Source organism: Oncorhynchus tshawytscha, linkage group LG08, assembly GCF_018296145.1.
Source record: "Oncorhynchus tshawytscha isolate Ot180627B linkage group LG08, Otsh_v2.0, whole genome shotgun sequence".
Lineage (NCBI taxonomy): Eukaryota > Metazoa > Chordata > Actinopteri > Salmoniformes > Salmonidae > Oncorhynchus > Oncorhynchus tshawytscha.
In genome coordinates this window covers 468,285-493,080 of record NC_056436.1, presented here as the reverse complement: position 1 = coordinate 493,080, position 24,796 = coordinate 468,285, and the positions used below count along the sequence as shown (strand labels likewise).

Sequence of the window (24,796 nt, the reverse complement as noted above, 5' to 3'; positions counted from 1 at the left end):
GGTGTGATACTAACCTTATTAAAACATATAGGACTATGGACTAGACTACATGAGGTGTGATACTAACCTTATTAAAAGATATAGGACTATGGGCTAGACTACATGAGGTGTGATACTAACCTTATAGGACTATGGACTAGGCTACATGAGGTGTGATGCTAACCTTATTAAAACATATATGACTATGGGCTAGGCTACATGAGGTGTGATACTAACCTTATAGGACTATGGGCTAGGCTACATGAGGTGTGATACTAACCTTATTAAAACATATAGGACTATGGACTAGACTACATGAGGTGTGATACTAACCTTATTAAAACATATAGGACTATGGACTAGACTACATGAGGTGTGATACTAACCTTATTAAAAGATATAGGACTATGGGCTAGACTACATGAGGTGTGATACTAACCTTATAGGACTATGGACTAGGCTACATGAGGTGTGATGCTAACCTTATTAAAACATATATGACTATGGGCTAGGCTACATGAGGTGTGATACTAACCTTATAGGACTATGGACTAGGCTACATGAGGTGTGATACTAACCTTATTAAAACATATAGGACTATGGGCTAGGCTACATGAGGTGTGATACTAACCTTATAGGACTATGGGCTAGACTACATGAGGTGTGATACTAACCTTATTAAAACATATAGGGACTATGGGCTAGACTACATGAGGTGTGATACTAACCTTATTAAAAGATATAGGACTATGGGCTAGACTACATGAGGTGTGATACTAACCTTATAGGACTATGGGCTAGACTACATGAGGTGTGATACTAACCTTATAGGACTATGGACTAGACTACATGAGGTGTGATACTAACCTTATTAAAACATATAGGCCTATGGGCTAGGCTACATGAGGTGTGATACTAACCTTATTAAAACATATAGGACTATGGGCTAGACTACATGAGGTGTGATACTAACCTTATTAAAACATATTGGACTATGGGCTAGACTACATGAGGTATGATACTAACCTTATTAAAAGATATAGGACTATGGGCTAGACTACATGAGGTGTGATACTAACCTTATAGGACTATGGACTAGGCTACATGAGGTGTGATACTAACCTAATTAAAACATATAGGACTATGGGCTAGGCTACATGAGGTGTGCGACTATGATTTAAAAATGTCGCTAAAAAAAGGAATGCATTTCTTGCCGTACTGCACACAGGCTGGTCATTATTCATAAGTGATAATATATCACTCACACGTGATAGCCTAATATTGTCACCCAACAGACTATTCTTGATTTAATATTGTCTTTACATATAATACATAATATATGTGTGAAATTTATTTTGGTTGAGAATACATCATTATCATGCACCGAAACAGGGGGGTGAAATACATGTCATCTATTTAAATAGAGAATGGAGGACATTTTCTCTTGGTTCGTTTTCAGCCAGATATACTGCTGTTGTAAAGAGAAGCAATGTGCTTAATATTAGGAGAGTTGAGAAATAAATATAGTAGTCTATAGAAAGCTGATGGGTTCCTTCTCATTTTAAGAGGCCATCACTCTGTTTTCTCATGCAATTGCATAGCCTATATTTGGCAGCTCTGCTTCTAGCTCCTAAGCAGCTTTGCAGTATTTTGTTTGTGTGTTATTTCTTACATTATTAGCCTATAATGTTTGTTTGTGTTATTATTACATACAGCCAGATATTAGATATCACTCACTAGCATTAAGACCAAGAATTTCCCGAATTGTACCCCCCGGGGCAATTGAACTTATCCTGAGGTCCTCAATGATGTCTCCATTGGCCTTGATTCTAAGCAATGTTGTGCTGCTATTTTTATTGACTTGGCCAAAGCTTTTGATAGATTCTTGTTGGCCGGCTAAAGAGTATTGGTGTCTCTGAGGGGTCTTTGGCCTGGTTTGGTAACTACCTCTCTCAAAGAGTGCAGTGTATAAAGTTAGAACATCTGCTGTCTCAGCCACTGCCTGTCACCAAGGGAGTACCCCAAGGCTTGATTCTAGGCCCCACGCTCTTCTCAATTTACATCAACATAGCTCAGGCAGTAGGAGGCTCTCTCATCCATTTATTTGCAGATGATACAGATGATATACTCAGCTGGTCCCTCCCCAGATTTTGATAAATGCTCTACAACAAAGCTTTCTTAGTGTCCCAACAAGCTTTCTCTGCCCCGAACACCTCCAAAACAAAGGTTGTGTGGTTCGGTAAGAAGAATACCCCTCTCCCCACAGGTTTGATTACTACCTCTGAGGGTTTAGAGCTTGAGGTCACCTCATACAAGTACTTGGGAGTATGGCAAGACGGTACACTGTCCTTCTCTCAGCACATATCAAAGCTGCAGACTAAAGTTAAATCTAGACTTGGTTTTCTCTATCGTAAATCGCTCCTCTTTCACCCCAGCTGCCAAACTAATTCTGATTCAGATGACCATCCTACCCATGCTAGATTAAAGAGACATAATTTATAGATCAGCAGGTAAGGGTGCTCTCGACCGGCTAGATGTTCTTTACCATTCGGCCATCAGATTTGTCACCAATGCTCCTTATAGGACACATCACTGCACTCTATACTCCTCTGTAAACTGGGAATCTCTGTATACCTGTCACAAGACACACTGGTTGATGCTTATTTATAAAACCCTCTTAGGCCTCACTCCCCCCTATGTGAGATATCTACTGCAGCCCTCATCCTCCACATACAACACCCGTTCTGCCAGTCACATTCTGTTAAAGGTCTCCAAAGCACACACATCTCTGTGTCGCTCGTCTTTTCAGTTCGCTGCAACTAGCGACTGGAACGAGCTGCAACAAACACTCAAACTGGACAGTTTTATCTCAATCTCTTCATTCAAAGACTCAATTATGGACACACTTACTGACAGTTGTGGCTGCTTTGCGTGATGTATTGTTGTCCCTTCCTTCTTGCACTTTGTGCTGTTGTAGTTCTCTCTTTATGTAGTGTTGGTTGTCTTGCTAATCGTGATGTGTGTTTTGTCTTGTATTTTTATATAATTAATTAATTTGTATTTTTAATCCCAGCCCCCGTCCACGCAGGAGGCCTTTTGCCTTTTGGTAGGCCGTCATTGTAAATAAGAATTTGTTCTTAACATGGTTTGCCTAGTTAAATAAAGGTTCAATAAAAAATTAAGAAAACATTTGCTGTCACCACTTGCTTCAAGATGTCCACAAATGTTCCTGTACCCAAGAAAGCAAATGTAATGGAACTAAATGACTGTCGCCCAGCAGCACTTACTTCTGTCATCATGAAGTGCTTTGAGAGGCTAGTTAAGGATCATATCACCTGTACCTTACCAGCCACCATAGACCCACTTCAATTTACTTACCGCACAAATAGATCCACAGACGATGCAATCGGAATCACACTGCACACTGCCCTATCCCATCTGGACAAGAGGAATACGTATGTAAGAATGATGTTCTTAGAATATAGCTCAGCCTTCAACACCACAGTACCCTCCAAACTCACCATTAAGCTCGGGGTCCTGGGTCTGAAACCCGCCCTGCACAACTCGGTCCTGGACTTCCTGACGGGCCGCCCCCCAGATAGTGAAGGTAGGAAACAACACATCCACTTTGCTGATCATCAACACAGGGGCCCCAAAACCATGGGTGCTTAGTCCCCTCCTGTACTCCCTGTTCACCCATGACTGTGTGACCATGCACACCTCTACAGGGAGGAGACATCCTACAGGGAGGAGGAGACATCCTACAGGATGGAGGAGACATCCTACAGGGAGGAGGAGACATCCTACAGGGAGGAGGAGACAGCCTACAGGGAGGAGGAGACAGCCTACAGGGAGGAGACATCCTACAGGGAGGAGGAGACAGCCTACAGGGAGGAGGAGACAGCCTACAGGGAGGAGGAGACATCCTACAGGGAGGAAGAGACAGCCTACAGGGAGGAGACAGCCTACAGGGAGGAGGAGACATCCTACAGGGAGGAGGAGACATCCTACAGGGAGGAGGAGACATCCTACAGGGAGGAGGAGACAGCCTACAGGGAGGGAGGAGACAGCCTACAGGGGAGAAGGTGACAGCCTACAGGGAGGAGGAGACAGCCTACAGGGAGAAGGTGACAGCCTACAGGGAGGAGGTGACAGCCTACAGGGAGGAGGAGACAGCCTACAGGGAGGAGGAGACAGCCTACAGGGAGGAGGAGACATCCTACAGGGAGGAGACAGCCTACAGGGTGGAGACATCCTACAGGGAGGAGGAGACAGCCTACATGGAGGAGACAGCCTACAGGGTGGAGACATCCTACAGGGAGGAGGAGACAGCCTACATGGAGGAGACAGCCTACAGGGTGGAGACATCCTACAGGGAGGAGGAGACATCCTACAGGGAGGAGGAGACATCCTACAGGGTGGAGACATCCTACAGGTAGGAGGAGACAGCCTACAGGGTGGAGACAGCCTACAGGGTGGAGACAGCCTACAGGGAGGAGGAGACAGCCTACAGGGAGGATGAGACATCCTACAGGGAGGAGGAGACATCCTACAGGGAGGAGGAGACATCCTACAGGGAGGAGGAGACATCCTACAGGGAGGAGGAGACATCCTACAGGGAGGAGGAGACAGCCTACAGGGAGGAGACAGCCTACAGGGAGGAGACAGCCTACAGAGGGGAGGAGACAGCCTACAGGGAGGATGAGACATCCTACAGGGAGGAGACATCCTACAGAGAGGAGGAGACAGCCTACAGGGTGGAGACATCCTACAGGGAGGAGGAGACAGCCTACAGGGTGGAGACAGCCTACAGGGTGGAGACAGCCTACAGGGAGGAGGAGACAGCCTACAGGGAGGAGGAGACAGCCTACAGGGAGGAGGAGACAGCCTACAGGGAGGAGGAGACAGCCTACAGGGAGGAGGAGACAGCCTACAGGGAGGAGGAGACAGCCTACAGGGAGGAGGTGAAGGCTCTGGCGGAGTGGTGTCAGGATAATAACCTCTCACCCAACGTCAACAAAACAAAGGAGCTGATCTTGGACTTCAGATTGAGCACGCCCCCATCCACATCGACGGGGCCGCGGTGTAGTTCCTCTGCGTACACGTCACTGACAATATGAAAATGTCCACCCACACAGACAGTTTGGTGAAGAAGGCGCAACGGCGCCTCTTCAACCTCAGGAGGCTGAAGAAACTTCAGTCCTGTAGTCCTTTCAGTCCTGGCCAGACATAAACTCCTATATACCTGGTAGGGAGCAGAGTTTCCTGTAGTCCTGGCCAGACATAAACTCCTATATACCTGGTAGGGAGCAGAGTTTCCTGTAGTCCTGGCCAGACATAAACTCCTATATACCTGGTAGGGAGCAGAGTTTCCTGTAGTCCTGACCAGACATAAACTCCTATATACCTGGTAGGGAGCAGAGTTTCCTGTAGTCCTGGCCAGACATAAACTCCTATATACCTGGTAGGGAGCAGAGTTTCCTGTAGTCCTGACCAGACATAAACTCCTATATACCTGGTAGGGAGCAGAGTTTCCTGTAGTCCTGACCAGACATAAACTCCTATATACCTGGTAGATACCAGAGTTTCCTGCAGTCCTGACCAGACATAAACTCCTATATACCTGGTAGATACCATCGTTTCCTGTAGTCCTGACCAGACATAAACTCCTATATACCTGGTAGGGAGCAGAGTTTCCTGTAGTCCTGGCCAGACATAAACTCCTATATACCTGGTAGGGAGCAGAGTTTCCTGTAGTCCTGAACAGACATAAACTCCTATATACCTGGTAGATAGCAGAGTTTCCTGTAGTCCTGGCCAGACATAAACTCCTATATACCTGGTAGATAGCAGAGTTTCCTATAGTCCTGGCCAGACATAAACTCCTATATACCTGGTAGATACCATCGTTTCCTGTAGTCCTGGCCAGACATAAACTCCTATAAAGCTGGTAGATACCAGAGTTTCCTGCAGTCCTGACCAGACATAAACTCCTATATACCTGGTAGATACCATCGTTTCCTGTAGTCCTGACCAGACATAAACTCCTATAAAGCTGGTAGATACCAGAGTTTCCTGTAGTCCTGACCAGACATAAACTTCTCATTCCCATGCTATGCTGACCACTGTAGCCAGGTCTGTAAAACTCTAAATCTCTCTGACTTCAGAGTAAAGCTGCTTAATCAGTTAATTCTCTGTGGAATCTGTATGTTGATTGGCTGAATGGATTATAACGATGGGGACATTAATACCGCTCAGCCTCCTGGTTCACTAAAGGTTGCATCCTCACTTTGCACAAACCACTTATATGGACTGAAGTCTGAAGAGAGAATACAACTAAATTGCAAATTACAGCATTCAGGACATTGTAGTTGCTGATATTTCTGTTTTAGTCAGGGCTGTTTTAGTCAGGGCTGTTTTAGTCAGGGCTGTTTAGTCAGGGCTGTTTTAGTCAGGGCTGTTTAGTCAGGGCTGTTTTAGTCAGGGTTGTTTTAGTCAGGGCTGTTTAGTCAGGGCTGTTTTAGTCAGGGCTGTTTTAGTCAGGGCTGTTTTAGTCAGGGCTGTTTTAGTCAGGGCTGTTTTAGTCAGGGCTGTTTTAGTTAGGGCTGTTTTAGTCAGGGCTGTTTAGTCAGGGCTGTTTTAGTTAGGGCTGTTTTAGTCAGGGCTGTTTTAGTCAGGGCTGTTTAGTCAGGGCTGTTTTAGTCAGGGCTGTTTTAGTCAGGGCTGTTTTAGTCAGGGCTGTTTTAGTTAGGGCTGTTTTAGTCAGGGCTGTTTTAGTCAGGGCTGTTTTAGTTAGGGCTGTTTTAGTCAGGGCTGTTTAGTCAGGGCTGTTTTAGTCAGGGCTGTTTTAGTCAGGGCTGTTTTAGTCAGGGTTGTTTTAGTCAGGGCTGTTTAGTCAGGGCTGTTTAGTCAGGGCTGTTTTAGTCAGGGCTGTTTTAGTCAGGGCTGTTTTAGTCAGGGCTGTTTAGTCAGGGCTGTTTTAGTCAGGGCTGTTTTAGTCAGGGCTGTTTTAGTCAGGGCTGTTTTAGTCAGGGCTGTTTTAGTCAGGGCTGTTTTAGTCAGGGCTGTTTTAGTTAGGGCTGTTTTAGTCAGGGCTGTTTAGTCAGGGCTGTTTTAGTCAGGGCTGTTTTAGTCAGGGCTGTTTTAGTCAGGGCTGTTTTAGTCAGGGCTGTTTTAGTCAGGGCTGTTTTAGTCAGGGCTGTTTTAGTTAGGGCTGTTTTAGTCAGGGCTGTTTAGTCAGGGCTGTTTTAGTCAGGGCTGTTTTAGTCAGGGCTGTTTTAGTCAGGGCTGTTTTAGTCAGGGCTGTTTAGTCAGGGCTGTTTTAGTCAGGGCTGTTTTAGTCAGGGCTGTTTTAGTCAGGGCTGTTTTAGTCAGGGTTGTTTTAGAAAATGTATATGTATTTAATACACGATGGTACGTTATACAGAGAAAGGTTCTTCTGAGACTTTTACCCACTTCACACACAAACGCACACGCACACGCACAAATACAGCAGCATTACCACGGCACAAGGCTTCACACATCTACCTCATAAGAGGAGCCATTGACTGCAGTTTGACTCCTCACACACACAGTGGGTTGTTGGGAGGGGGAGGAGGCAGTGCTGGCGGTGGGGCAGGGGCGAGGTAAGGGCGAGGCAGGGGGAGGAGGGGAGCTTGTTTGAGAGAAGAAGGGGGCTGAGGCAGAGGGGGGAACCGGGGGCAGGAGAGGGGGTATGGGGCCAAAAGGGGTGGGGTGAGGGGGCAGAAGATGGGGGCGCAGGGGAGGGGCAGGGTATAAAAACATTTGCCAGCCTGTACTGTGCCTGGGCTCTGTTACCATGCAACTGAGAAAAAACACTCTCCATAATATTTACACTGCAGCATTATTTTCCACCCGGGCCTCCAACAGAAAGAGAGACAGAAGAGCAGAAAGAGAGAGAGAGAGAGAGAGAGAGAGAGAGAGAGAGGGGCAGAAAGAGAGAGAGAGAAGAGCAGAGAGAGAGAGAGAGTGGGGGAGAGAGAGGAAAGATGGAGAGAGGGAGAAGAGCAGAAAGAGAGAGAGTGAGAGGAGCAGAAAGAAAGAGATAGAGAGAGTTAGAGAGAAGAGCAGAAAGAGATAGAGAGAGAGAGAGAGAGAGAGAGAGAGAAAAGAGCAGAAAGAGAGGGAGAGAGAGAGAGAGAGGAGCAGAGAGAGAGAGAGAGAGAGAGAGAGAGAGAGACAGAAGAGAGGGAGAGAGAGAGAGAGAGAGAGAGGGAGAGAGACAGAAGAGAGGGAGAGGATATATGGAGAGCAAGAAGAGAGAGAGAGCATTCTTCTCCACAATTACAGAACTATAAATGACTGACTGGCGAAGTGATCTATCTCTCTCGTGTTACCCAGTCTACAGTAGAGCTTAAACGGTTCTACCCAGAGTAGTGTTTAAACGGTTCTACCCAGAGTAGTGTTTAAACGGTTCTACCCAGAGTAGTGTTTAAACGGTTCTACCCAGAGTGGGGTTTAAACGGTTCTACCCAGAGTAGGGTTTAAACGGTTCTACCCAGAGTGGGGTTTAAACGGTTCTACCCAGAGTGGGGTTTAAACGGTTCTACCCAGAGTGGGGTTTAAACGGTTCTACCCAGAGTGGGGTTTAAACGGTTCTACCCAGAGTGGGGTTTAAACGGTTCTACCCAGAGTGGGGTTTAAACGGTTCTACCCAGAGTGAGGTTTAAACGGTTCTACCCAGAGTGGGTTTTAAACGGTTCTACCCAGAGTGAGGTTTAAACGGTTCTACCCAGAGTGGGTTTTAAACGGTTCTACCCAGAGTGGGGTTTAAACGGTTCTACCCAGAGTGGGTTTTAAACGGTTCTACCCAGAGTGGGGTTTAAACGGTTCTACCCAGAGTGGGGTTTAAACGGGGTAGGGATTAACTCTCTCTGCATAAGGTTCCATCGCAGCGAGGTAATGTGAAGCGTTCCATCCTGTGACATCACTCACTCTCTTAGTCACTATGACCTTCTAGCTGAGTTCATGTCAGGGTTACTACACTGTAGTAACATTACTACACAGGGACAGTTTATAATGTACACTGGGTTATATATTATCATCATGTTTCCACTGAGCTGTCAAATCATCTCTGCCTTCAAGACACCAGTCACAACAATACACTACCTCTCTGTCTTTCTCTCTCTCTATTCTATATTTCTCTCCTCTTCACAATAAGCAGCGAAGTTTAGCCCCTCTGGCTGTTTCTGTCTAGTTTTAATATTCTCAAATACCAGACTGCTGTCTCTGTCTCTCTCCTGTCTCTGTCTCTCTCCTGTCTCTCTCCTGTCCCTCTCCTGTCTCTGTCTCTCTCCTGTCTCTGTCCCTCTCCTGTCTCTCTCCTGTCTCTGTCTCTCTCCTGTCTCTGTCTCTCTCCTGTCTCTGTCTCTCTCCTGTCTCTCTCCTGTCTCTGTCCCTCTCCTCTCCCTCCTGTCTCTGTCTCTCTCCTGTCTCTGTCCCTCTCCTGTCTCTCTCCTGTCTCTGTCTCTCTCCTGTCTCTGTCTCTCTCCTGTCTCTGTCTCTCTCCTGTCTCTGTCCCTCTCCTCTCCCTCTCCTGTCTCTGTCTCTCTCCTGTCTCTCTCCTGTCTCTGTCCCTCTCCTCTCCCTCTCCTGTCTCTGTCTCTCTCCTGTCTCTGTCCCTCTCCTGTCTCTCTCCTGTCTCTGTCTCTCTCCTGTCTCTGTCTCTCTCCTGTCTCTCTCCTGTCTCTGTCCCTCTCCTGTCCCTCTCCTGTCTCTCTCCTGTCTTTCTTTTATCTCTGTCCCTCTCCTGTCTCTCTCCTGTCTCTCTCCTGTCTCTGTCTCTCTCCTGTCTCTCTCCTGTCTCTGTCGCTCTCCTGTCCCTCTCCTGTCTCTCTCCTGTCTCTGTCGCTCTCCTGTCTCTCTCCTGTCTCTCTTTTATCTCTGTCCCTCTCCTGTCCCTCTCCTGTCCCTCTCCTGTCTCTCTCCTGTCCCTCTCCTGTCCCTCTCCTGTCTCTCTTTTATCTCTGTCCCTCTCCTGTCTCTCTCCTGTCCCTCTCCTGTCCCTCTCCTGTCTCTCTTTTATCTCTGTCCCTCTCCTGTCCCTCTTTTATCTCTGTCCCTCTCCTGTCTCTCTCCTGTCCCTCTCCTGTCCCTCTCCTGTCTCTCTTTTATCTCTGTCCCTCTCCTGTCCCTCTCCTGTCTCTCTTTTATCTCTGTCCCTCTCCTGTCTCTCTTTTATCTCTGTCCCTCTCCTGTCCCTCTCCTGTCCCTCTCCTGTCCCTCTCCTGTCCCTCTCCTGTCCCTCTCCTGTCTCTCTTTTATCTCTGTCCCTCTCCTGTCTCTCTTTTATCTCTGTCCCTCTCCTGTCCCTCTCCTGTCCCTCTCCTGTCCCTCTCCTGTCCCTCTCCTGTCCCTCTCCTGTCTCTCTTTTATCTCTGTCCCTCTCCTGTCTCTCTTTTATCTCTGTCCCTCTCCTGTCCCTCTCCTGTCCCTCTCCTGTCTCTCTTTTATCTCTGTCCCTCTCCTGTCTCTCTTTTATCTCTGTCCCTCTCCTGTCCCTCTCCTGTCCCTCTCCTGTCCCTCTCCTGTCTCTCTCCTGTCTCTCTCCTGTCCCTCTCCTGTCCCTCTCCTGTCTCTCTCCTGTCTCTCTTTTATCTCTGTCCCTCTCCTGTCCCTCTCCTGTCTCTCTTTTATCTCTGTCCCTCTCCTGTCCCTCTCCTGTCCCTCTCCTGTCCCTCTCCTGTCTCTCTTTTATCTCTGTCCCTCTCCTGTCTCTCTTTTATCTCTGTCCCTCTCCTGTCTCTCTCCTGTCCCTCTCCTGTCCCTCTCCTGTCCCTCTCCTGTCTCTCTTTTATCTCTGTCCCTCTCCTGTCTCTCTTTTATCTCTGTCTCTCTTCTGTCTCTCTCCTGTCTCTGTCGCTCTCCTGTCCCTCTCCTGTCCCTCTCCTGTCTCTCTCCTGTCTCTCTTATCTCTGTCTCTCTCCTGTCTCTGTCTCTCTCCTGTCTCTGTCTCTCTCCTGTCTCTCTCCTGTCTCTGTCGCTCTCCTGTCTCTCTCCTGTCTCTCTCCTGTCTCTGTCTCTCTCCTGTCTCTGTCTCTCTCCTGTCCCTCTCCTGTCTCTCTCCTGTCTCTCTCCTGTCTCTCTCCTGTCTCTGTCTCTCTCCTGTCTCTGTCTCTCTCCTGTCCCTCTCCTGTCCCTCTCCTGTCTCTCTCCTGTCTCTCTCCTGTCTCTCTCCTGTCTCTGTCTCTCTCCTGTCTCTGTCTCTCTTTTATCTCTGTCTCTCTCCTGTCTCTGTCTCTCTCCTGTCTCTGTCTCTCTCCTGTCTCTCTCCTGTCTCTGTCTCTCTCCTGTCTCTGTCTCTCTCCTGTCTCTCTCCTGTCTCTCTCCTGTCTCTCTCCTGTCTCTCTCCTGTCTCTGTCTCTCTCCTGTCTCTCTCCTGTCTCTGTCTCTCTCCTGTCTCTCTCCTGTCTCTCTCCTGTCTCTCTCCTGTCTCTCTCCTGTCTCTCTCCTGTCTCTCTCCTGTCTCTGTCCTGTCTCTCTCCTGTCTCTGTCTCTCTCCTGTCTCTCTCCTGTCTCTCTCCTGTCTCTCTCCTGTCTCTCTCCTGTCTCTCTCCTGTCTCTGTCTCTCTCCTGTCTCTCTCCTGTCTCTGTCTCTCTCCTGTCTCTCTCCTGTCTCTCTCCTGTCTCTCTCCTGTCTCTCTCCTGTCTCTGTCTCTCTCCTGTCTCTCTCCTGTCTCTGTCTCTCTCCTGTCTCTCTCCTGTCTCTCTCCTGTCTCTCTCCTGTCTCTGTCCTGTCTCTCTCCTGTCTCTGTCTCTCTCCTGTCTCTCTCCTGTCTCTCTCCTGTCTCTCTCCTGTCTCTGTCTCTCTCCTGTCTCTGTCTCTCTCCTGTCTCTCTCCTGTCTCTCTCCTGTCTCTGTCGCTCTCCTGTCTCTCTCCTGTCTCTGTCTCTCTCCTGTCTCTGTCGCTCTCCTGTCCCTCTCCTGTCTCTCTCCTGTCTCTCTCCTGTCTCTGTCTCTCTCCTGTCTCTGTCGCTCTCCTGTCCCTCTCCTGTCTCTCTCCTGTCTCTGTCTCTCTCCTGTCTCTTTCCCTCTCCTGTCCCTCTCCTGTCTCCCTCCTGTCTCTCTTTTATCTCTGTCTCTCTCCTGTCTCTGTCTCTCTCCTGTCTCTGTCTCTCTCCTGTCTCTCTCTTGACTCCCCTGTCTTTGTCTTTCGATTGTTTCTCTCTTGTCTTTGCCATGTTAGCCAATCCTCTTTTTCTCCTTTTTGTTTTTCATCCACAGTCTTATGTTGAACCCCCATGCTAACCATGCCTCACCCCCTTCCCTGTCTAACTCTCCCCCTCTTCCTCACCCCCTTCACTCTCCCCCTCACCCTGCTTACTTACACCCTTCCCTGTCTACCTCTCCCCCTCTTCCTCACACCGTTTCCTGTCTGCCCCTCCCCGTCTTCCTCACACCCTTCCCTGTCTGCCTCTCCCCCCTCTTCCTCACACCCTCCCCTGTCTGCTGCCTCTCCCCATCTTCCAACCCCTTTCCCTCACCCCCTCTTTACCTCCCATCCCTCTCTTCTCCCTCTCTGCTTCTCCCTCTCTCCCCCTCCCTGCCTTACCCCCTCTCTGCTTCTCCCTCTCTCCTCCCTCCCTGCCTTACCCCCTCTCTGTTTCTCCCTCTGTCCTCCCTCCCTGCCTTACCCCCTCTCTGCTTCTCCCTCTCTCCTCCCTCCCTGACTTACCCCCTCTCTGCTTCTCCCTCTCTCCTCCCTCCCTGCCTTACCCCCTCTATCCTCCCTCCCTGCCTTACCCCCTCTCTCCTCCCTCCCTGCCTTACCCCTCTCTCCTCCCTCCCTTCCTACCCCCTCTCTCCTCCCTCCCTGCCTTACTCCCTCTCTCCTCCCTCCCTGCCTACCCCCTCTCTCCTCCCTCCCTGCCTTACCTCCTCTCTGCTTCTCCCTCTCTCCTCCCTCCCTGCCTTACCCCTCTCTCCTCCCTCCCTGCCTTACCCCTCTCTCCTTGCCTTACCCCCTCTCTCCTCCCTCCCTGCCTTACCACTCTCTCCTCCCTCTCTGCCTTACCTCCTCTCTGCTTCTCCCTCTCTCCTCCCTCCCTGCCTTACCCCTCTCTCCTCCCTCCCTGCCTTACCTCCTCTCTGCTTCTCCCTCTCTCCCCCTCAGCTAAGGCACCAGCAGTGGAGTCTGGTGATGGAGAGTGCTGTCCCTTCAGACCGTGGGAACTACACCTGTGTTGTACAGAACAAGTATGGCACCATCACCCACAGCTACCAGCTAGACGTGCTAGGTAAGTCAACACCACAGCTAGACGTGCTAGGTAAGACACCACCACAGCTAGACGTGCTAGGTAAGACACCACCACAGCTAGACGTGCTAGGTAAGACACCACCACAGCTAGGCGTGCTAGGTAAGACACCACCACAGCTAGGCGTGCTAGGTAAGACATCACCACAGCTAGGCGTGCTAGGTAAGACACCACCACAGCTACCAGCTAGACGTCCTAGGTAAGACATCACCACAGCTAGACGTGCTAGGTAAGACACCGACACAGCTACCAGCTAGGCTTGCTAGGTAAGACACCAACACAGCTAGACGTGCTAGGTAAGACATCACAACAGCTAGACGTGCTAGGTAAGACACCACCACAGCTAACAGCTAGACATGCTAGGTAAGACACCAACACAGCTAGACATGCTAGGTAAGACACCACCACAACTACCAGCTAGACGTGCTATGTAAGACACCACCACAGCTAGGCGTGCTAGGTAAGACACAACCACAGCTAGGCGTCCTAGGTAAGACATCACAACAGCTAGACGTGCTAGGTAAGACACCACCACAGCTACCAGCTAGACGTCCTAGGTAAGACACCACCACAGCTACCAGCTGGACATGCTAGGTAAGACACCACCACAGCTACCAGCTAGACGTGCTAGGTAAGACACCACCACAGCTACCAGCTTGACATGCTAGGTAAGACATCACCACAGCTAGACGTGCTAGGTAAGACACCACCACAGCTAGACTTGCGAGGTAAGACACCACCACAGCTAACAGCTAGACATGCTAGGTAAGACACCAACACAGCTAGATATGCTAGGTAAGACACCACCACAGCTACCAGCTAGACGTGCTATGTAAGACACCACCACAGCTAGGCATGCTAGGTAAGACATCACCACAGCTAGACGTGCTAGGTAAGACACCACCACAGCTACCAGCTAGACGTCATGGGTAAGACATCACCACAGCTATACGTGCTAGGTAAGACACCGACACAGCTACCAGCTAGAATTGCTAGGTAAGACACCACCACAGCTAGACGTGCTAGGTAAGACATTACCACAGCTAGGCGTGCTAGGTAAGACACCACCACAGCTACCAGCTAGACGTCCTAGGTAAGACACCACCACAGCTACCAGCTAGACGTGCTAGGTAAGACATCACCACAGCTAGACGTGCTAGGTAAGACATCATCACAGCTAGACGTGCTAGGTAAGACACCACCACAGCTACCAGCTAGACGTGCTAGGTAAGACATCACCACAGCTAGACGTGCTAGGTAAGACATCATCACAGCTAGACGTGCTAGGTAAGACACCACCACAGCTACCAGCTAGACGTGCTAGGTTAGACACCACCACAGCTAGACGTGCTAGGTAAGACACCACCATAGCTAGACGTGCTAGGTAAGACACCACCAGAGCTAGACGTGCTAGGTAAGACACCACCACAGCTAGACGTGCTAGGTAAGACACCACCACAGCTACCAGCTAGGCGTGCTAGGTAAGACACCACCACAGCTAGACATGCTAGGTAAGACACCAACACAGCTAAATGTGCTAGTTAAGACACCACCACAGCTAAATGTGCTAGGTAAGACACCACGACAGCTACCAGCTAGACGTGCTAGGTAAGACACCACCACAGCTACCAGTTGGACATGCTAGGTAAGACACCACCACAGCTACCAGCTAGACGTGCTAGGTAAGACACCACCACAGCTACCAGCTGGACATGCTAGGTAAGACACCACCACAGCTACCAGCTAGACGTGCTAGGTAAGACACCACCACAGCTACCAGCTAGACATGCTAGGTAAGACATCACCACAGCTAGACGTGCTAGGTAAGACATCACCACAGCTAGGCATGCTAGGTAAGACATCACCACAGCTAGACGTGCTAGGTAAGACACCACCACAGCTACCAGCTAGACGTCCTGGGTAAGACATCACCACAGCTATACGTGCTAGGTAAGACACCGACACAGCTACCAGCTAGAATTGCTAGGTAAGACACCACCACAGCTAGACGTGCTAGGTAAGACATTACCACAGCTAGGCGTGCTAGGTAAGACACCACCACAGCTACCAGCTAGACGTCCTAGGTAAGACACCACCACAGCTACCAGCTAGACGTGCTAGGTAAGACATCACCACAGCTAGACGTGCTAGGTAAGACATCATCACAGCTAGACGTGCTAGGTAAGACACCACCACAGCTACCAGCTAGACGTGCTAGGTAAGACATCACCACAGCTAGACGTGCTAGGTAAGACATCATCACAGCTAGACGTGCTAGGTAAGACACCACCACAGCTACCAGCTAGACGTGCTAGGTTAGACACCACCACAGCTAGACGTGCTAGGTAAGACACCACCATAGCTAGACGTGCTAGGTAAGACACCACCAGAGCTAGACGTGCTAGGTAAGACACCACCACAGCTAGACGTGCTAGGTAAGACACCACCACAGCTACCAGCCAGGCGTGCTAGGTAAGACACCACCACAGCTAGACATGCTAGGTAAGACACCAACACAGCTAAATGTGCTAGTTAAGACACCACCACAGCTAAATGTGCTAGGTAAGACACCACGACAGCTACCAGCTAGACGTGCTAGGTAAGACACCACCACAGCTACCAGTTGGACATGCTAGGTAAGACACCACCACAGCTACCAGCTAGACGTGCTAGGTAAGACACCACCACAGCTACCAGCTGGACATGCTAGGTAAGACACCACCACAGCTACCAGCTAGACGTGCTAGGTAAGACACCACCACAGCTACCAGCTAGACATGCTAGGTAAGACATCACCACAGCTAGACGTGCTAGGTAAGACATCACCACAGCTAGACTTGCTAGGTAAGACATCACCACAGCCACCAGCTAGACGTGCTAGGTAAGACACCACCACAGCTACCAGCTAGACATGCTGGAAAAGACACCACCACAGCTACCAGCTAGACGTGCTAGGTAAGACACCACCACAGCTACCAGCTAGACTTGCTAGGTAAGACACCACCACAGCTAGACGTGCTAGGTAAGACACCACCACAGCTACCAGCTAGACATGCTAGGTAAGACACCACCACAGCTAGACGTGCTAGGTAAGACACCACCACAGCGAGACATGCTAGGTAAGACACCACCACAGCTATATGTGCTAGGTAAGACACCACCATAGCTAAATGTGCTAGGTAAGACACCACCACAGCTACCAGCTAGACGTGCTAGGTAAGACACCACCACAGCTACCAGCTAGACATGCTAGGTAAGACACCACGACAGCTAAGAGCTAGACGTGCTAGGTAAGACACCACCACAGCTAGACATGCTAGGTAAGACACCACAGCTAGACGTGCTAGGTAAGACACCACCACAGCTAGACGTGCTAGGTAAGACACCACCACAGCTAGACGTGCTAGGTAAGACACCACCACAGCTACCAGCTAGACATGCTAGGTAAGACACCAACACAGCTAGACGTGCTAGGTAAGACATCACCACAGCTAGACGTGCTAGGTAAGACACCACCACAGCTACCAGCTAGACATGCTAGGTAAGACACCACCACAGCTAGAAGTGCTAGGTAAGACACCACCACAGCTAGACGTGCTAGGTAAGACACCACCACAGCTAGACGTGCTAGGTATGACACCCCCACAGCTACCAGCTAGACATGCTAGGTAAGACACCACCACAGCTAGACTTGCTAGGTAAGACACCACCAAAGCTACCAGCTAGACGTGCTAGGTAAGACACCACCACAGCTAGACGTGCTAGGTAAGACACCACCACAGAAAGACTTGCTAGGTAAGACACCACAACAGCTAGACATGCTAGGTAAGACACCACGACAGCTAGACGTGCTAGGTAAGACACCACAACAGCTAGACGTGCTAGGTAAGACACCACCACAGCTAGACGTGCTAGGTAAGACACCACCACAGCTACCAGCTAGACATGCTGGATAAGACACCACCACAGCTACCAGGTAGACGTGCTAGGTAAGACACCACCACAGCTACCAGATAGATGTGCTAGGTAAGATACCACCACAGCTACCAGCTAGACTTGCTATGTAAGACACCACCACAGCTAGACATGCTAGGTAAGACACCACCACAGCTAGACGTGCTAGGTAAGACACCACCACAGCTAGACGTGCTAGGTAAGACACCACCACAGCTACCAGCTAGACATGCTAGGTAAGACACCACCACAGCTAGACGTGCTAGGTAAGACACTACCACAGCTAGACATGCTAGGTAAGACACCACCACAGCTAGATGTGCTAGGTAAGACACCACCACACCTAAATGTGCTAGGTAAGACACCACCACAGCTACCAGCTAGACGTGCTAGGTAAGACACCACCACAGCTACCAGCTAGACATGCTAGGTAAGACACCACCACAGATACCAGCTAGACGTGCTAGGTAAGACACCACCACAGCTACCAGCTGGACATGCTAGGTAAGACACCACCACAGCTAGATGTGCTAGGTAAGACACCACCACAGCTAGACGTGCTAGGTAAGACACCACCACAGCTACCAGCTAGACATGCTAGGTAAGACACCACCACAGATACCAGCTAGACGTGCTAGGTAAGACACCACCACAGCTACCAGCTAGACATGCTAGGTAAGACACCACCACAGCTACCAGCTAGACATGCTAGGTAAGACATCACCACAGCTAGACGTGCTAGGTAAGACATCACCACAGCTAGACTTGCTAGGTAAGACATCACCACAGCCACCAGCTAGACGTGCTAGGTAAGACACCACCACAGCTACCAGCTAGACATGCTGGATAAGACACCACCACAGCTACCAGCTAGACGTGCTAGGTAAGACACCACCACAGCTACCAGCTAGACTTGCTAGGTAAGACACCACCACAGCTAGACGTGCTAGGTAAGACACCACCACAGCTACCAGCTAGACATGCTAGGTAAGACACCACCACAGCTAGACGTGCTAGGTAAGACACCACCACAGCGAGACATGCTAGGTAAGACACCACCACAGCTATATGTGCTAGGTAAGACACCACCATAGCTAAATGTGCTAGGTAAGACACCACCACAGCTACCAGCTAGACGTGCTAGGTAAGACACCACCACAGCTACCAGCTAGACATGCTAGGTAAGACACCACGACAGCTAACAGCTAGACGTGCTAGGTAAGACACCACCACAGCTAGACATGCTAGGTAAGACACCACCACAGCTAGACGTGCTAGGTAAGACACCACCACAGCTAGACGTGCTAGGTAAGACACCACCACAGCTAGACGTGCTAGGTAAGACACCACCACAGCTACCAGCTAGACATGCTAGGTAAGACACCAACACAGCTAGACGTGCTAGGTAAGACATCACCACAGCTAGACGTGCTAGGTAAGACACCACCACAGCTACCAGCTAGACATGCTAGGTAAGACACCACCACAGCTAGAAGTGCTAGGTAAGACACCACCACAGCTAGACGTGCTAGGTAAGACACCACCACAGCTAGACGTGCTAGGTATGACACCCCCACAGCTACCAGCTAGACATGCTAGGTAAGACACCACCACAGCTAGACTTGCTAGGTAAGACACCCCAAGCTACCAGCTAGACATGCTAGGTAAGACACCACCAGCTAGACTTGCTAGGTAAGACACCACCAAAGCTACCAGCTAGACGTGCTAGGTAAGACACCACCACAGCTAGACGTGCTAGGTAAGACACCACCACAGAAAGACTTGCTAGGTAAGACACCACAACAGCTAGACATGCTAGGTAAGACACCACGACAGCTAGACGTGCTAGGTAAGACACCACAACAGCTAGATGTGCTAGGTAAGACACCACAACAGCTAGATGTGCTAGGTAAGACACCACAACAGCTAGACGTGCTAGGTAAGACACCACCACAGCTACCAGCTAGACATGCTGGATAAGACACCACCACAGCTACCAGCTAGACGTGCTAGGTAAGACACCACCACAGCTACCAGATAGATGTGCTAGGTAAGATACCACCACAGCTACCAGCTAGACTTGCTAGGTAAGACACCACCACAGCTAGACATGCTAGGTAAGACACCACCACAGCTAGACGTGCTAGGTAAGACACCACCACAGCTAGACGTGCTAGGTAAGACACCACCACAGCTACCAGCTAGACATGCTAGGTAAGACACCACCACAGCTAGACGTGCTAGGTAAGACACCACCACAGCTAGACATGCTAGGTAAGACACCACCACAGCTAGATGTGCTAGGTAAGACACCACCACACCTAAATGTGCTAGGTAAGACACCTACCAGCTAGACATGCTAGGTAAGACACCACCACAGCTAGACGTGCTAGGTAAGACATCACCACAGCTAGACTTGCTAGGTAAGACATCACCACAGCCACCAGCTAGACGTGCTAGGTAAGACACCACCACAGCTACCAGCTAGACATGCTGGATAAGACACCACCACAGCTACCAGCTAGACGTGCTAGGTAAGACACCACCACAGCTAGATGTGCTAGGTAAGACACCACAACAGCTAGACGTGCTAGGTAAGACACCACAACAGCTAGACGTGCTAGGTAAGACACCACCACAGCTAGACATGCTAGGTAAGACACCACCACAGCTACCAGCTAGACATGCTGGATAAGACACCACCACAGCTACCAGCTAGATGTGCTAGGTAAGATACCACCACAGCTACCAGCTAGACTTGCTAGGTAAGACACCACCACAGCTAGACATGCTAGGTAAGACACCACCACAGCTAGACGTGCTAGGTAAGACACCACCACAGCTAGACGTGCTAGGTAAGACACCACCACAGCTACCAGCTAGACATGCTAGGTAAGACACCACCACAGCTAGACGTGCTAGGTAAGACACCACCACAGCTAGACATGCTAGGTAAGACACCACCACAGCTAGATGTGCTAGGTAAGACACCACCACACCTAAATGTGCTAGGTAAGACACCTACCAGCTAGACATGCTAGGTAAGACACCACCACAGCTAGACGTGCTAGGTAAGACATCACCACAGCTAGACTTGCTAGGTAAGACATCACCACAGCCACCAGCTAGACGTGCTAGGTAAGACACCACCACAGCTACCAGCTAGACATGCTGGATAAGACACCACCACAGCTACCAGCTAGACGTGCTAGGTAAGACACCACCACAGCTAGATGTGCTAGGTAAGACACCACAACAGCTAGACGTGCTAGGTAAGACACCACAACAGCTAGACGTGCTAGGTAAGACACCACCACAGCTAGACATGCTAGGTAAGACACCACCACAGCTACCAGCTAGACATGCTGGATAAGACACCACCACAGCTACCAGCTAGATGTGCTAGGTAAGATACCACCACAGCTACCAGCTAGACTTGCTAGGTAAGACACCACCACAGCTAGACATGCTAGGTAAGACACCACCACAGCTAGACGTGCTAGGTAAGACACCACCACAGCTAGACGTGCTAGGTAAGACACCACCACAGCTATCAGCTAGACATGCTAGGTAAGACACCACCACAGCTAGACGTGCTAGGTAAGACACCACCACAGCTAGACATGCTAGGTAAGACACCACCACAGCTAGATGTGCTAGGTAAGACACCACCACACCTAAATGTGCTAGGTAAGACACCACCACAGCTACCAGCTAGACGTGCTAGGTAAGACACCACCACAGCTACCAGCTAGACATGCTAGGTAAGACACCACCACAGATACCAGCTAGACGTGCTAGGTAAGACACCACCACAGCTACCAGCTGGACATGCTAGGTAAGACACCACCACAGCTAGATGTGCTAGGTAAGACACCACCACAGCTAGACGTGCTAGGTAAGACACCACCACAGCTACCAGCTAGACATGCTAGGTAAGACACCACCACAGCTACCAGCTAGACATGCTAGGTAAGACACCACCACAGCTAGACTTGCTAGGTAAGACACCACCAAAGCTACCAGCTAGACGTGTTAGGTAAGACACCACCACAGCTAGACGTGCTAGGTAAGACACCACCACAGCTACCAGCTAGACATGCTAGCTAAGAGACCACCACAGCTAGACATGCTAGGTAAGACACCACCACAGCTACCAGCTGGACGTGCTAGCTAATACACCACCACAGCTAGACGTGCTAGGTAAGACACCACCACAGAAAGACGTGCTAGGTAAGACACCACCACAGCTAGACATGCTAGGTAAGACACCACGACAGCTAGATGTGCTAGGTAAGACACCACGACAGCTAGATGTGCTAGGTAAGACACCACAACAGCTAGATGTGCTAGGTAAGACACCACAACAGCTAGATGTGCTAGGTAAGACACCACCACAGCTAGACTTGCTAGGTAAGACACCACCACAGCTAGACATGTATTGTAAGACACCACCACAGCTACCAGCTAGACTTCCTAGGTAAGACACCACCACAGCTAGCAGCTAGACGTGCTTGGTAAGACATCACCACAGCTAGACGTGCTAGGTAAGACATCACCACAGCTACCAGCTAGACTTACTAGGTAAGACACCACCACAGCTAGACATGCTAGGTAGGACACCACCACAGCTAGACGTGCTAGGTAAGACGCCACCACAGCTACCAGCTAGACATGCTAGGTAAGACACCACCACAGCTAGACGTGCTAGGTAAGACACCACCACAGCTACCAGCTAGACATGCTAGGTAAGACACCACCACAGATACCAGCTAGACGTGCTAGGTAAGACACCACCACAGCTACCAGCTAGACATGCTAGGTAAGACACCAACACAGCTAGACGTGCTAGGTAAGACACCACCACAGCTAGACGTGCTAGGTATGACACCACCACAGCTACCAGCTAGACATGCTAGGTAAGACACCACCACAGCTAGATGTGCTAGTTAAGACACCACCACAGCTAGACGTGCTAGGTAAGACACCACCACAGCTACTAGCTAGACATGCTAGCTAAGACACCACCACAGCTAGACATGCTAGGTAAGACACCACCACAGCTACCAGCTGGACGTGCTAGCTAATACACCACCACAGCTAGACGTGCTAGGTAAGACACCACCACAGAAAGATGTGCTAGGTAAGACACCACCACAGCTAGACATGCTAGGTAACACACCACGACAGCTAGATGTGCTAGGTAAGACACCACAACAGCTAGATGTGCTAGGTAAGACACCACAACAGCTAGATGTGCTAGGTAAGACACCACCACAGCTAGATGTGCTAGGTAAGACACCACCACAGCTAGACTTGCTAGGTAAGACACCACCACAGCTAGACATGCATTGTAAGACACCACCACAGCTACCAGCTAGACTTCCTAGGTAAGACACCACCACAGCTAGCAGCTAGACGTGCTAGGTAAGACACCACCACAGCTACCAGCTAGACATGCTAGGTAAGACACCAACACAGCTAGACGTGCTAGGTAAGACAGCACCACAGCTAGACGTGCTAGGTATGACACCACCACAGCTACCAGCTAGACATGCTAGGTAAGACACCACCACAGCTAGATGTGCTAGGTAAGACACCACCACAGCTAGACGTGCTAGGTAAGACACCACCACAGCTACCAGCTAGACATGCTAGCTAAGACACCACCACAGCTAGACATGCTAGGTAAGACACCACCACAGCTACCAGCTGGACGTGCTAGCTAATACACCACCACAGCTAGACGTGCTAGGTAAGACACCACCACAGAAAGACGTGCTAGGTAAGACACCACCACAGCTAGACATGCTAGGTAACACACCACGACAGCTAGATGTGCTAGGTAAGACACCACAACAGCTAGATGTGCTAGGTAAGACACCACAACAGCTAGATGTGCTAGGTAAGACACCACCACAGCTAGACTTACTAGGTAAGACACCACCACAGCTAGACATGCATTGTAAGACACCACCACAGCTACCAGCTAGACTTCCTAGGTAAGACACCACCACAGCTAGCAGCTAGACGTGCTAGGTAAGACACCACCACAGCTAGATGTGCTAGGTAAGACACCACCACACCTAAATGTGCTAGGTAAGACACCACCACAGCTACCAGCTAGACGTGCTAGGTAAGACACCACCACAGCTACCAGCTAGACATGATAGGTAAGACACCACCACAGATACCAGCTAGACGTGCTAGGTAAGACACCACCACAGCTAGCGTGCTAGAGGTAAGACACCACCACAGCTAGACATGCTAGGTAAGCCACCACCACAGCTACCAGCTAGACATGCTAGGTAAGACATCACCACAGCTAGACGTGCTAGGTAAGACACCACCACAGCTACCAGCTAGACGTGCTAGGTAAGACACCACCACAGCTAGACGTGCTAGGTAAGACACCACCACAGCTAGACATGCTAGGTAAGACACCACCACAGCTAGCAGCTAGACGTGCTTGGTAAGACATCACCCAGCTAGACGTGCTAGGTAAGACATCACCACAGCTACCAGCTAGACGTGCTAGGTAAGACACCACCACAGCTACCAGCTAGACATGCTGGATTTGACACCACCACAGCTACCAGCTAGTCGTGCTAGGTAAGATACCACCACAGCTACCAGCTAGACATGCTAGGTAAGACATCACCACAGCTAGACGTGCTAGGTAAGACACCACCACAGCTACCAGCTAGACATGCTAGGTAAGACACCACCACAGCTAGACGTGCTAGGTAAGACACCACCACAGCTACCAGCTAGACGTGCTAGGTAAGACACCACCACAGCTAGACGTGCTAGGTAAGACACCACCACAGCTAGACGTGCTAGGTAAGACACCACCACAGCTACCAGCTAGACATGCTAGGTAAGACACCACCACAGCTAGACGTGCTAGGTAAGACACCACCACAGCTAGACGTGCTATGTAAGACACCACCACAGCTAGACGTGCTAGGTAAGACACCACCACAGCTACCAGCTAGACGTGCTAGGTAAGACACTACCAAAGCTACCAGCTAGACGTGCTAGGTAAGACACCACCACAGCTAGACGTGCTAGGTAAGACATCACCACAGCTAGACGTGCTAGGTAAGACACCACCACAGCTTCCAGCTAGACGTGCTACGTAAGACATCACCACAGCTAGACGTGCTAGGTAAGACATCACCACAGCTACCAGCTAGACGTGCTAGGTAAGACACCACCACAGCTAGACATGCTAGGTAAGACACCACCACAGCTAGACGTGCTAGGTAAGACACCACCACAGCTAGACGTGCTAGGTAAGACACCACCACAGCTAGACGTGCTAGGTAAGACACCACCACAGCTAGACGTGCTAGGTAAGACACCACCACAGCTACCAGCTAGACGTGCTAGGTAAGACACCACCACAGCTAGACATGCTAGGTAAGACACCACCACAGCTAGACGTGCTAGGTAAGACACCACCACAGCTAGACGTGCTAGGTTAGAAACCACAACAGCTAGATGTGCTAGGTAAGACACCACCACAGCTAGACTTGCTAGGTAAGACATCACCACAGCTAGACATGCTAGTTAAGACACCACCA

General features: G+C 50.0%; 1 protein-coding gene across 6 annotated transcripts in view; it reads left to right on the top strand.

Moving 5' to 3' along the window:
- fgfr3 (fibroblast growth factor receptor 3) overlaps positions 1–24,796 on the top strand; it is a 276,573-nt gene that overhangs the window by 167,745 nt on the left and 84,032 nt on the right. For all 6 annotated transcript variants that reach the window (XM_042325043.1, XM_042325042.1, XM_042325041.1 and 3 more), the window contains one exon: positions 13,112–13,235. In XM_042325043.1, the coding sequence (XP_042180977.1) occupies positions 13,112–13,235 (124 nt within the window). The remainder of the gene's footprint in view (positions 1–13,111; positions 13,236–24,796) is intronic.